Here is an 11,645-nt window from a genome sequence, read left to right on the forward strand (position 1 = left end):
CTGCAGAGAAGCTGAAAATTGTAGAGACTACACTGCATTTCTCAGTCTCTGGAGAACAGAAGGGAAAGGTAAAAAGCATCAAAATGCCAATCTTAATCTTAAGATGCAAAATCATTCTTGTCTTAATTGGTTTTTTGTTCATAATTTTCCAACACCCACTCTGTGATAGTGACAGTCCAAACACACAGAAGACATTGTTCATACCCTCAGGGGCTTTCCAATTAAATGCCAAAAATTTGAACACAATGAAATTACTCATTTAGCTACAAGTGGAGGGTTTCAAGATTATAATTTATGAAGGATTTACAGCTAAGCTTGGTGTTTGTACACTAGAGAACTTCAGCCAAACTCTGGCTTATATTCCTTGGCTTTGTCTAAAGGACACAAGTAATGCTCTACCTGCTTTACTTATACTACCTGCTTTTGTCTTCAAAGCACTTACACAACCCTCAATGAAAGACTGATATTTTCTTCTCCTCATCAATCAATCCTATAGAGAAACCAGGCTAGATTAAATGTCCTTTTTAGCTTCGAAATTTCAACAGAAAAGCAAGAAACCACTACAGGGAAGTAGCACTAACCTAAATAGCATACGAGTTAATGAGTTGAGGCAGGGGAGCAGATGTTAAGCTCAATGAAACTTCTGAAGAATATAAAAAGAAAGCTTTATTTTTTAATACACAGAAACTGCATCTAAGCTAAGACTATAAGAAGATACCCAATGCTGTCAAATGACATTTTACCAATTGAAAAATTCTAATATGTTAATATGTTAATTTAATTCTAATACTATTAACAGTATTTGAGACTAAAAATATACACATAAATGAGACACTTTAAGAAAACTTATCTAGTTCATAGCATAATCTCCATAATCACCTGAAGAACAGAGCATGCTTTAAAAAGTAGAGAAACCTAACTTCCTGTGGGCCAGTACTTATTTAGTACCCTTCCAGCTAAAACCAACAGGGAAAAAGGTCAGCAGTATATAAACACTGCATCAGAAGTTATTACTGCTCTTAAAAAAGAAATCTTGCAGACTTCATGTGTTACCACTGATAGAATTATCTTTTTCATCAGGTTCAAGAGATGCTGTACAAAAAAATGTAGAGCAGAGGAAAGAAGTTATCTTGATCAGCGTGTTACACCCAGTGAGTGGCTCAGAGTATGTGGTTAACAAACAACTCTCTAGAGTGAAGAAAAAACAGAAAAAGAAAAAGTGGTGCTTGCTCTGTCCACAACCCTACAGGCAGCTTTGGAAGACTCTAAATCAAAACCTTACCAAAGCAAGACAGGTGACTCTTGGACAAAACTACCAACTGCATTAAACTTGGTTTTGGAATTGGAACCTTTCTAGATTTAAATATTTTGTTAGTACTTTAACAGAGAGCAATCAAACCTCATAGAAAGAATTTTGCATTTCTAAACTAATTCCTGGGCTTAATGCATACAGTTTTTAACTCTACCAACACACAATTAAACTGGATTTGTGGCTTTTTCTTGAAAATTTAATGAATATAAGGCCCTTTAAAGAAAAATAATTTGGAGATCACACATCACTAAGATTTATTATCATTCTGGCAGAAGCAAAATAAACTACAGGAGTTATTAATGCAATTCAACACAACCTATTTAACACCTTCTCTGGAAATTGTATTATCTAGTCCTAGAGCTATATAAGACTTGTTAGCATTTAAAAAAGAAAGAGACAAAGCAACTAAATTTCAAGGGTGTTCCAACAATTATTCTTAGATGGGACAGAAAATGAACTGGTACTTTAAAAGGGTTTTCAAGTAAAACTTTAACAGTCAGGATTGCTTTAGACCCAAACCACAATTCAGTGGTTGACTTTTCTGGAGTTACCTGCAGCCTCCAAGGTGCCTTTCTGTTGTTTTTTTAATGTGCTATAATCAAAGAAAAAGAAGGTGTAGCAAACAGCACCCTCTTAACCACACTGAAACCAATCTGAGTCATCTTCTCGGGAAACTGTGGACAGAAACGCTGAAGACTTTATGTTCACAGAAGCTGTGCACATTGCTCTTCTACTGCTGGCTGCTGCATCTGCACTGCCTTTTGCATCTGCAACCCAGTTTTAATAGAACCAATGCACAGGATATAGAATTCATAGACTGGGTAAAATTTTCAGCTTCATCTCTGCCCATTTAACTCAAACCCACAGTTCAGACTTAGAGGTGTGTATGCACAACCTGTACATGCTTGTGTACTCATAGATACACAGCTAAATATACACTCCTCACAGAGATTACAATGGCACTATTAATTTGGACATGTCCTGTGGAAAAGTTCAGAACCATCAACATTCCAGAAACTCAATTTACTTTTCATGATAGAAGGATGGCAAAAAAAAACACCCTGCAGACAGCCTTGTTCAGTCAATTCCTAGGCTCCAACCCATCTTCCAGCGCCAGCTCCAGTGTAATTTTCAAGTGACAAAAGACTGCCAGGAGAAGAGTAAAGTTGCCGTAGGTGCAGCTGTTGAGCAATACCTTACGTAAGACTGCGCACTTAGGACAACTGAACCACTGCTTTAGTCTTGATACCTAGTAAGGGTGACTCAGCCCAAAGTGCAAAAAACTTTTCACCCTAAAGATAAAGAGCAATTCTTATCCTTAAAATAACACAGTAGTTTTGATAATATCTGTTATCAAGCTGCCCTATGGGTCAGTAAGTGAAAATTTAATACAGAAGGCCCGCTGCTGATATTAAATTGAGCACACATTTTTGCTGTTTCTTGTTCGCTGTTCATTAAGGAATAACACAGAAAAGAATTACAAAAATATGCAACTGCCTGGAAGGCAGTGTAAAACTTTTTTTCTGTAAGGTGCTACTCACATTGCAAGCCAAATTCACAATTAACAAATACCAGGCTGTTAGAATAGCTTAGCACTTCTGTCCCAGTCACTTAGCAAACTCTGCTGAACAGAGGCTAATTCATCTCAAAGTCTTGCGAGAAATGGGTTATGAATTTTCCTAAGTAAAAGCTGTCACATCAACTAGTTACTAATTGATGTTTACTACCCTCAGCACTGCAAAGGACTCGAAGTTATGATCTGGGCTACAATCCCATGTTGGTCTTAAGGGTTTTGTCTCCTCTTTGGAGATTTACTCTGAAAATACAGTAAGCATATATCCTAAACTGTTGAAGGAATTATGAGAATATTTAGGAAGAGAGTATCCTTTTTTTCCTCTCCTGTCTGAGGAAAGGGGTGGAAGATCACTGTTCTAGCAATGCTACTATGCATTCCGGTTGTTTAAAACAGAGTAACAAATATTCATGTAAACTACTCTTAAATCACAAAAAATCCAGAAACCATGTATCCAGTGGGAAACAAAATTTTGATCCACCTATAAATAAATACATGCTAGCACAACTGAGCCTGTAACCAATTCAAGAGCTACCTACCAAACATGAAATGATAAATTCATACTAACTTACATGAAATCTCTTTGGTTTCTACTCAGTGTAAACACCTATGTTGAAGATAATTAGTGGAACAATTGAAGAACAAACTTCTTAACATAAATAAGAAACTGTATGCTGCTGAATTTCATGTATGTATGATCCTTTACAGCTGGAACAGTCCTAGGACAGTGTAATGTCTGAAAAACTGACATTACTTGAGGAGAGCTATGTTGCATTTAAGAAGTTACGAAAAAAAAACTTTTCCAAAAGTTTTAAACTATTTTAACAGCAAAATTCTCAATCATGTCAGATTGTTGCAGGTATTTAGCATCCTCATAAAAACACCTTAGAAAGAGCTCCATGTGCAGTAAGGCCACCTCCATTTTGATTTGTTAGAATAGTTATACATTGGCACAGGAAATTAAAATACAGGAGAACACAGACTACAGCAAAGCTTGAAAAGAAAAAGCTTAGAGATACACAGGTCACATAAAGGTCTTCCTCTCTCCTAAGTCAGCTTCTCCTGCTGCTCACTCATGCAGGGAGATCATAATTTTGCGGCTGTGATATTTCCACGGCAACACTGGTGACAGTGATGTCACAAATTCAGTCCTGACATAGCTTCAGGATCGAGTACAAGGAGCAGATGGGATGCGAGGGAGAAAGCCCCTATTTAAACACAAATCTCTTTCATAAGAAAGAAAGAGGCATGAGCAAAGAACCAGGTGAATGGATCACGTTTTCAAGTATGATATATTCAAAAGATTATCCTAGCATGAAAATCTATTTAAAGGCAAGACCTACAATACAGGGTAACTGTCAAATTTGTTAGGCCTTATAATAAACCAACCTTGAAAGCTCCCTGTTTTGCATGACAAGCCCTGTGCTTCATTTCTAAAGTGGCAGTGAAGACAATACACTTTTGTCCCTTGTGAATTTCCTTTAGATAACTTTAACATTCAGATATATTAATTTGATACATCACTGTGCTCATAATACCATATGTAAATACAATGTCAAGCCCTCACTGGAGTTTGTTATCTGAATTAGATATGATATGAAAGATATTAAAACAAATCCCAGATGGGTCACCAAGTACAACAGGATGGTAACTGGAATATTCAGCCAGCACTTTTAGATTGGCAAAAAGGGACTGTATTTTTGTCTTGATCTGTTGATGCATGCAGGAATCAACACAAGCTCCAGGCCAGCTGAAGACCCCTAAGCCCCTCACCAGTTACACACTGCAGACTCCAAAAAATCACTGGTATCAAACCTCCTTCCTATCTTTGGCCACCCCATGAACCAAGAGCAACTGTGCCCACAGAGATTGTGTCACAGATTGTGACAAAAAGGGGAATAGCAGAGAATGCAACCACAATATTTTCACAAACACAGTCCCCACATTAACTCATGTCATGGTGTGAGGAGATACACAGATTTCTTAAAGATGCTCCTCTCCACAGAGGACAAGTGATAAACTCCAAAACTACCAACCAGGAGAGGCAAGGGAAGTGCCTATGACCAAAATTCAGGTGTAGGCAGAGATTCACAGAGCTGCACGCAAGGAGAAGCTGCTTCTTATGGCAGCAGTGGCAGAAAGATGCACAAGAAAAATGAGAAGTCAAACAGAAGATAAAAGGAATTAAAAGGATATAGATCCATGTTCTGATCACAGAAGGAAAAAGCCCACAGTTTTCAAGCTGAAGACCTGGAAGGATTGCCAACAGTCTAGCTCTCAGGGGACGAAAGGAAAAAAGGGAATAAAATTTGTAGCCTCAAGCTGGGCCTAAGCCAAGATGTGAACAGGCCCCCAGGAAGGGATATTGGGTGGGGGCAGAGACTAAAAGCACAATGAAGGAGGAACAGATCCAAAATCAAGTAGCTAAGCAGGGTTCCCAGACATCATCTATGAAATCACTAAGGCAAAAACTGCAAAAGGGAGATAAAACCAGGCAGAGTGCCATGTGATACAAGCCACAACAATGATCATAGTGAGGAAAGTCCACCTGATTTGCCAAACTACGACAATACCGACAGCAAATCAAAAAAGCAGGCGATAAACTGGAGGATGCTGGCTGGTAACAAAAATAAATAAAAGACCTGAAGACCTACAATTGTTTAGCTTCAACAAAAATGGGCTTTTTTTCCAAACACATTAGGCACATTCCTACGACTCACACTAACAGAAATGCTGTCTGAAATATAAAAAAAAAAAAAAAAAAAAAGGAATAGTTTGGGGCTATAAACTTCTACAGGCCTCTTACTTGTTAAAGTAGTAAACTCTGGAAATAGTATCCTTTAGCACAGTAGGATAAGAAATATAGTCTATTTTAAGATGTAGTTTATTGTTTTCACAGTTGTGATTAAGACACAGCTGTCACAGACTAACATGACTACAATACAACCCCGACAAGACTCCTCCTCTCCCTTTGCTTTTGTAAGGCCAACAACCTCGGATGAGAACATAAACCAAGTTCCCCCAGTGGACTTTCAAGAGGTCACTTTAATTTCAATACTGGAAAGCCCATCTTCTTTTTACCCAAGAGGAAAAAAAAGCCTCTCAGACAACTCTTGCACTACTACATCTCTTTTACCTCATGTTTATAGAGATGTGAAAGTGACGGCTGATACAAGCTCAAGGCAGCTCCCATTGCTGTTTGTATGGTGCAGCAAACCAAGGCAGCTGCCAAACACGAGCTACAAAGAAAGTCTCTTCCTATTGTTTTTCAGAAAATAACTTACTTTATCACACTGATCAAAATTTACATTCCCCTGATAGACAGAAGTCAACTGTTCTTCTAAAATGAAATCTTACCAAAAAAAATCAACATTTTAAGAGTAGAAAATACATTTCAAGTCCAAGTTTTGCAAATATATCATGGAGAACAAAAATATTTTTACAACAGCTAAAATCAAAACATAACAAACCCCCACAACAACTACAAAGTAATAGATTTTAGAAAGCAATAAAATAATCATAGGCACATTCTAACACAATCTCAGTCCAAAAGCAATTCAAAGTATAAAATAACACTAGATTGGGATGCCAATTATTTTTTTCCAGCTCTCATTTCTCTACATAAATATCATAGGCAAAGTGTATTACCTTCGTTTTCTGAAGCTTGACATTTTACTTTCAGTACCAAATCAAAGGTACGTTCTGGATTTTCCCTGGAAGGAACAAACACAACCAATTATCACATACATATTTCAGATCTTATTTCTACTGTTATATCCTTTCCATTCTTTTTGCAGAATAATAAATAAAATTAAAATATCATTAAAACAAAATTAGTACTCAGATTGGTTCTAAGGAAGAACCAAAAAGTCACACTTCCCTATATGGCCTTAAGAAAGGAATAAGAAAGATAAAAAAGCTAAACTGTGCGAATTATTTACATTATATTGTCACTGCCTTACATATCAAATAGCTTTTAAGTCACTCCACCATACCTCATCTAACAGTTGAGAAAAAAGAGCTATTAAGCTCCTTATCAATCAATCAATCTGCAACATTACAGGCAGCCTTTTCCACAGCTATGTCTCGTTTCTACTACGTAGGAATAGCCCATCATTAGACTTCCATTTTAATTCCCTGAGTTTAGCCGCTATCCTTTAAAAGCACCTGATTACCACCCCAAGGCCGAGAATCGTTTGGCTTCCTCTTTCACCAGATATTGATCGCCAGCTGGGACTCTAAAGGCTGAACCTCAGGCGTGATTCACTGCGAGAGCCCTAACTGGGGAGGGCCACAAGCCCGAGCTAGCCAGGAAGGCAGAGCCTCCCTATCTGCAGTAGCCATCAAGGGCAGCTGCGTGTGACGGCCGGCGCCTCTTCCACCTGATGATAATAACAAACTGCATGTGCCAACAGCAATTAACACTCAACCTAATCCCAAACTACATATTCATTGAAACAGGTCTAAATGCCATTACCGTGCCATCCAACCCTCTCTGCCTACCAAGCACACTGCTATTTATATTAAAACAAGCGGTATAACCGCACCCATATCAATTATCTATTCAACCACATAAAAGGCTCACACTAGAACTCCTATCTTGTGTAACACTCCCACTGAAATCAGCTGGAGATTTAGGCATAGAAAAAAAAAAAAAAAAGAAAAAAAGAAAAAACCACAAGACTTGGTTCCAGGTTTCTAGAATGCTTCGCATAAAGCAAATTAAAGCATTGTTGTTTCTTTAAATTAAGTATTGAATGAAATCCAAAGGCTGAGCCAGGAAAAAAATCAGCTGTCACAAATTAATTGATTCAGTTAATGCTTTCACTGACCTCAGCACCATCATCCACTGAGATATGCAATTATAGCCTAATTCAGATTGTGAAGACATAACCTGCCCATATCAGACTCTTTCCCTGCATTTTAAAGCATTTTGTTGGGGAAATCCTGTATCTACTCATCCTGTATATAGAAGATGAAATTCTGGTTTGAGTTATATCAGCATAAATCCAGGACATTGGAGATTTACTCTGGTGTTAAAAACAGTCCATTTTTCCTCTGGCTGGTAAGCAGGTTCAGAATGAAACTGATAAGGCTTGCTTGGTTGAGTCACCTAGAAAACTGAACCACAAAAATACTTCATTTAAAAGAAATGACATCTCCCCATGACATTGCTCTAACTTAGGCCTTGGCTTTATCCTGTCAGGTTGAGTTTTTTTAATGTGAATCAGTTTGCGTTGCAATCACCGAGTGCTTCTAACTCAACTCCTAGATGAGTTACACTCAAAAAAGGCCTTTGAAGTAATACTGCCTTCTGTCTTTCACTGTAGTACTCAAAAACTGCTTTTGCAGGAAAATGCTTCTAAGTTTACTCTTCACATCCCACTACGCTCAGAAGAAGTGTCAAAAAAGTGTCAAACTAATGTGAGAATTGTGGGCCTGTCTCGTCTCTCGTTTCCCTGCCAGCTCCGCGGTGCCAGCCTGCTCAGTGCGTATAGACACGGAGCTGTTTGTCAATTGCCGAAACCCGTGTGTAACATCTTGTCACTTTCAATGTCACCAGAGCAGGCGGCCGCTGCCGGAGGGCAGCCTGGACAGCAGTGCTCCCAAGCACCCAAAGCACCTCTTCTGCACCTGCCATGCCGTAATGACAGAAGGGTGGTCTGCAACCACCATGGCCATAAGCTGGAACACAAGGAGTTTCACCTGGCCGTGAGGAAGTACTTCTTTACACTGAGGGCGGCAGTGAACAGGCTGCCCAAGGACGGCCGTGCAATCTTCCCCTGAAGACGTTCCAAACCCACCTGGAAGTGTTCCTGTGTCACCTGCTCTACATGACCCTGCCTTGGCAAGGCGAGAGGACGGGATGATCTGCAGAGCTCCCTCCCAACCCTGGCAATTCTGCGATCTCCTAAAGGGATGCCTGTAACAGCCTCGGGCCGCGGCGGTCAGGGGCACTGCGGGCAGCTCTGCTGGGCCCCGCGGCCTCAGGACCGCGCTGCCACCCCCGCACAGGCCCTGTTCACCGGGCACAGCCCGACCGGCGCCGGGGCCTCTGCCCGGCCGGGCCGCGCCGAGCGCGCCCCCCGCGCCGCTGCGGACGGGCGATGCCGGGGCCGCCGCGGGGCCGGGAGGCGGCGGGGGCCGGGGGAGCGGGCGGCGGGGCTGCGGCCGCCTCCTTCTCCTCCTCCCCGCCGCCGCGGGCCGGGTCGGGGGGCGCCGCCGCTCCCCCCGCGCCGCGGGTCCCGCCTCGCCCCGGCTCCGGCCCCGCCGCCTCCCGCCCGCCCTTCCCGCTGTCACTCAGCGGCCGCGGCGGACGCGCCCGGCCCCTTGCACGCTCCCGCCGGGTGGGCTCCCCCTCCTCCCGTCCCCGCCCGCCGCACGCCGGGCCCGGCGGACCGGGGCTGCCACGGGGCCTGCTCGCCGCCTGTCCGCCGCGGGGGTTCGGCTCGGCCCGGCCCGCCGCGCCCCACGGCTCCGCCGCGGCCCCGCGCACACAGCACTCACTTGAACCTGCTGTCCATGGTCACATCGCGGGCCCCGGCGGCGGCCCCGGCGCCCCCAGGGACAAGCGCCCCGCCCGGCAGGGGCGAAGGGGCAGCGCCGGCCGCGGAGCGCTGGGCGGCGGGGGCGGCTCAGCGCCGCGGCGGGCGGCGGCCCATGGCTGCTCCGCTCCGCTCCCCCGGCTCGGGCCGCGACTGCGGCGGAGCGGCGGCACCGCCTCCTCCCCCGTCTCTCAGTTCCTGTTGCAGCCGCTCCGGCACCTTCTGGGAACCAGGAAGCTCCGCGGCGGCCCGGGGAGCCGCCGGGGCTGGTGTCACCTGAGGCCGGCGGGGGAGGTGCCCGTGCCCTCCGCGGCAGGTGCGCTGCGAAGCCTGCCCGAGGCGCGGCAGGTGGGCCAGGGCAGCGCGTAGGGACCGTCATGTGTCACCTCACCGGCACCTTCACCCGCTGCTAAAGCCGCTCGGAGATGGGTCCGGCTCGTGTGTGCACTGACACATCGTAGCAGCCCTCTCACGTTCTTTATGCACAGCAGGAAAGGGGAGCTTTTTGTACTAAAGGTCATAAATGTTAATTTAACCTGCTGTAATCTGCTTAGCTTTTTGTTTTATCGAGTGCTAAACAAACACTATCCCAAACTGCTGAAGAGCTGGTGCAGCAGGGACGGCTGGAGCAAACCCACCGTCCTGTAAACACGCATAAAAAGCTTTCAATCTTCGAGTGCTTCCCTCGAGTTTGGAAAGGAAATAAAAATAACACCGTCCTTGAGAGGCTTCCAAGTCTCATTCATCTAAGAGGCACTGAGCAGCCAAATTCCCACCTACACCAAGTTTCCCTCACCAACATAGTAACACTGCAATGAAAAAGTGCATAAAATAGATTCTGTGGTACTGGGCCAAAGAAAAAACGTCATTCTTTTCACTCTTCCTCCAGAAGCTAATCATCGTATCAACAGTTGAAAAGATGAAAAAAAAATTCAAGCCAATTATATATTAAACACATAAAACAGCATTAGTGCATTACTAGGGCTGAAAAATCAAATATTCAAAAGTCAGGAAATTACAAATATTAACTTCTCCAAACCAATATTGTTTTGGCTTCATTGCACATCCTATACAGCTCACAGTACATAGATTAAATAATAATAAACTGTATAGATGTGCAACAAAAAGAACTGAATGTTGTAGCAGTAACCTCAGCTCGGGGATTTTCTTGGGTTTCAAGTACTTGCTTTCCCAAGCCTCATTCTGTGGTAATTTTTGGCTGTGTTTTAGCAGCCAGTATTTGCAACTCCCACTGAAGTAAATGAAATTGCTTGGGGCTTTGTATCCTTAACATATAAGAACACACTACATGTAGTTCAGGAAAACTTTTTTTTAGGAAAAAAATAGTTAAATGTGGATTTTTTTTTGTGTACCATGAGAGGCCCTCACAGCAGGCAGCGTTAATTCACCCACTGTTAAATTGAACTTCTCTGGTGGGATCAGTTTGGACTAAAGAGCCAGGAGAGAAGGGAGCAATGCCCATGTCTGCTCTAGCAAGGGGATAGGAAGAGCAAGGCTTCCAGCACCCAGGGATGTTACAGAACCAAAAGGAGAAGAAGCACACAGCGAAGGATGTGTAGCACAACCACAGTCATGTCTGTGCCTCTGTCTTTCTGCCTGCCTCCCTTCTACCCTCCATCTCTCCTCCAGACCTACTGCAAAGCACACAGAATTTGAAAGTCTCTTCTGAAAAAAAAAAAAAAAAAAAAAGGCCAAAACTTTAACAAGATTGAATTTGGATCAGATAATTATCCAAATATTGAGACATTTTACTTGTGGAAAATTTCCATTTGAGGTGTACAAGAAAGAAGAGAAAAAAAAAAAAAAACAACATCCCCCCCAAGAAAAACCCCGGGATTTCAGTAAATCTGTATTTTGAATTACAGTAAATATTTTATCAGTCTAGTGTGTGTTTATTTCTCTCTTCTCTTAAGCTGCTGATGCTTGCCACTTTTGCAGACAGAGGAGTAGTCTGGCGGCTTGTCAAGCTGATCTACCATGCAATTCCAGCCACTCCTGGACTGGGGTCTGTCTTGGCAGATAGGACCATTGGGTCCCTTAGATTTCACTTTATCATAATTGGAGAAAAAATACGTAGGGTTTCTTTCCCAAAATAAATACATGCCTTGTCACTGGAGTAACTGACTGCATGCAGTGACTAAACCTTGCCTGCCTGGAAGAGCAGGAAGAGTAGAGAAAGTTCAAGTTTAAAATA

At 42.9% G+C, this 11,645-nt stretch overlaps 1 protein-coding gene across 2 annotated transcripts in view; it reads right to left on the minus strand.

Annotated features, from left to right (window-relative positions):
* The window catches only part of DENND1B (DENN domain containing 1B), a 154,547-nt gene extending 144,312 nt beyond the window's left edge, over positions 1-10,235 (minus strand). Inside the window, exons 1-2 of one of the 2 annotated variants that reach the window (XM_053985040.1) lie at positions 9,393-10,235; positions 6,534-6,598 (exon numbers count right to left, since the gene is read on the minus strand). In XM_053985040.1, coding sequence (XP_053841015.1) covers positions 6,534-6,598; positions 9,393-9,409 — 82 coding nt within the window. In that variant the 5' untranslated portion in view covers positions 9,410-10,235. The remainder of the gene's footprint in view (positions 1-6,533; positions 6,599-9,392) is intronic. The other variant, XM_053985041.1, reaches the window with a different exon arrangement.
* Between the last annotated feature and the right edge of the window lie 1,410 nt (positions 10,236-11,645).

This window comes from Vidua macroura, chromosome 9 (genome assembly GCF_024509145.1).
Source record: "Vidua macroura isolate BioBank_ID:100142 chromosome 9, ASM2450914v1, whole genome shotgun sequence".
Lineage (NCBI taxonomy): Eukaryota > Metazoa > Chordata > Aves > Passeriformes > Viduidae > Vidua > Vidua macroura.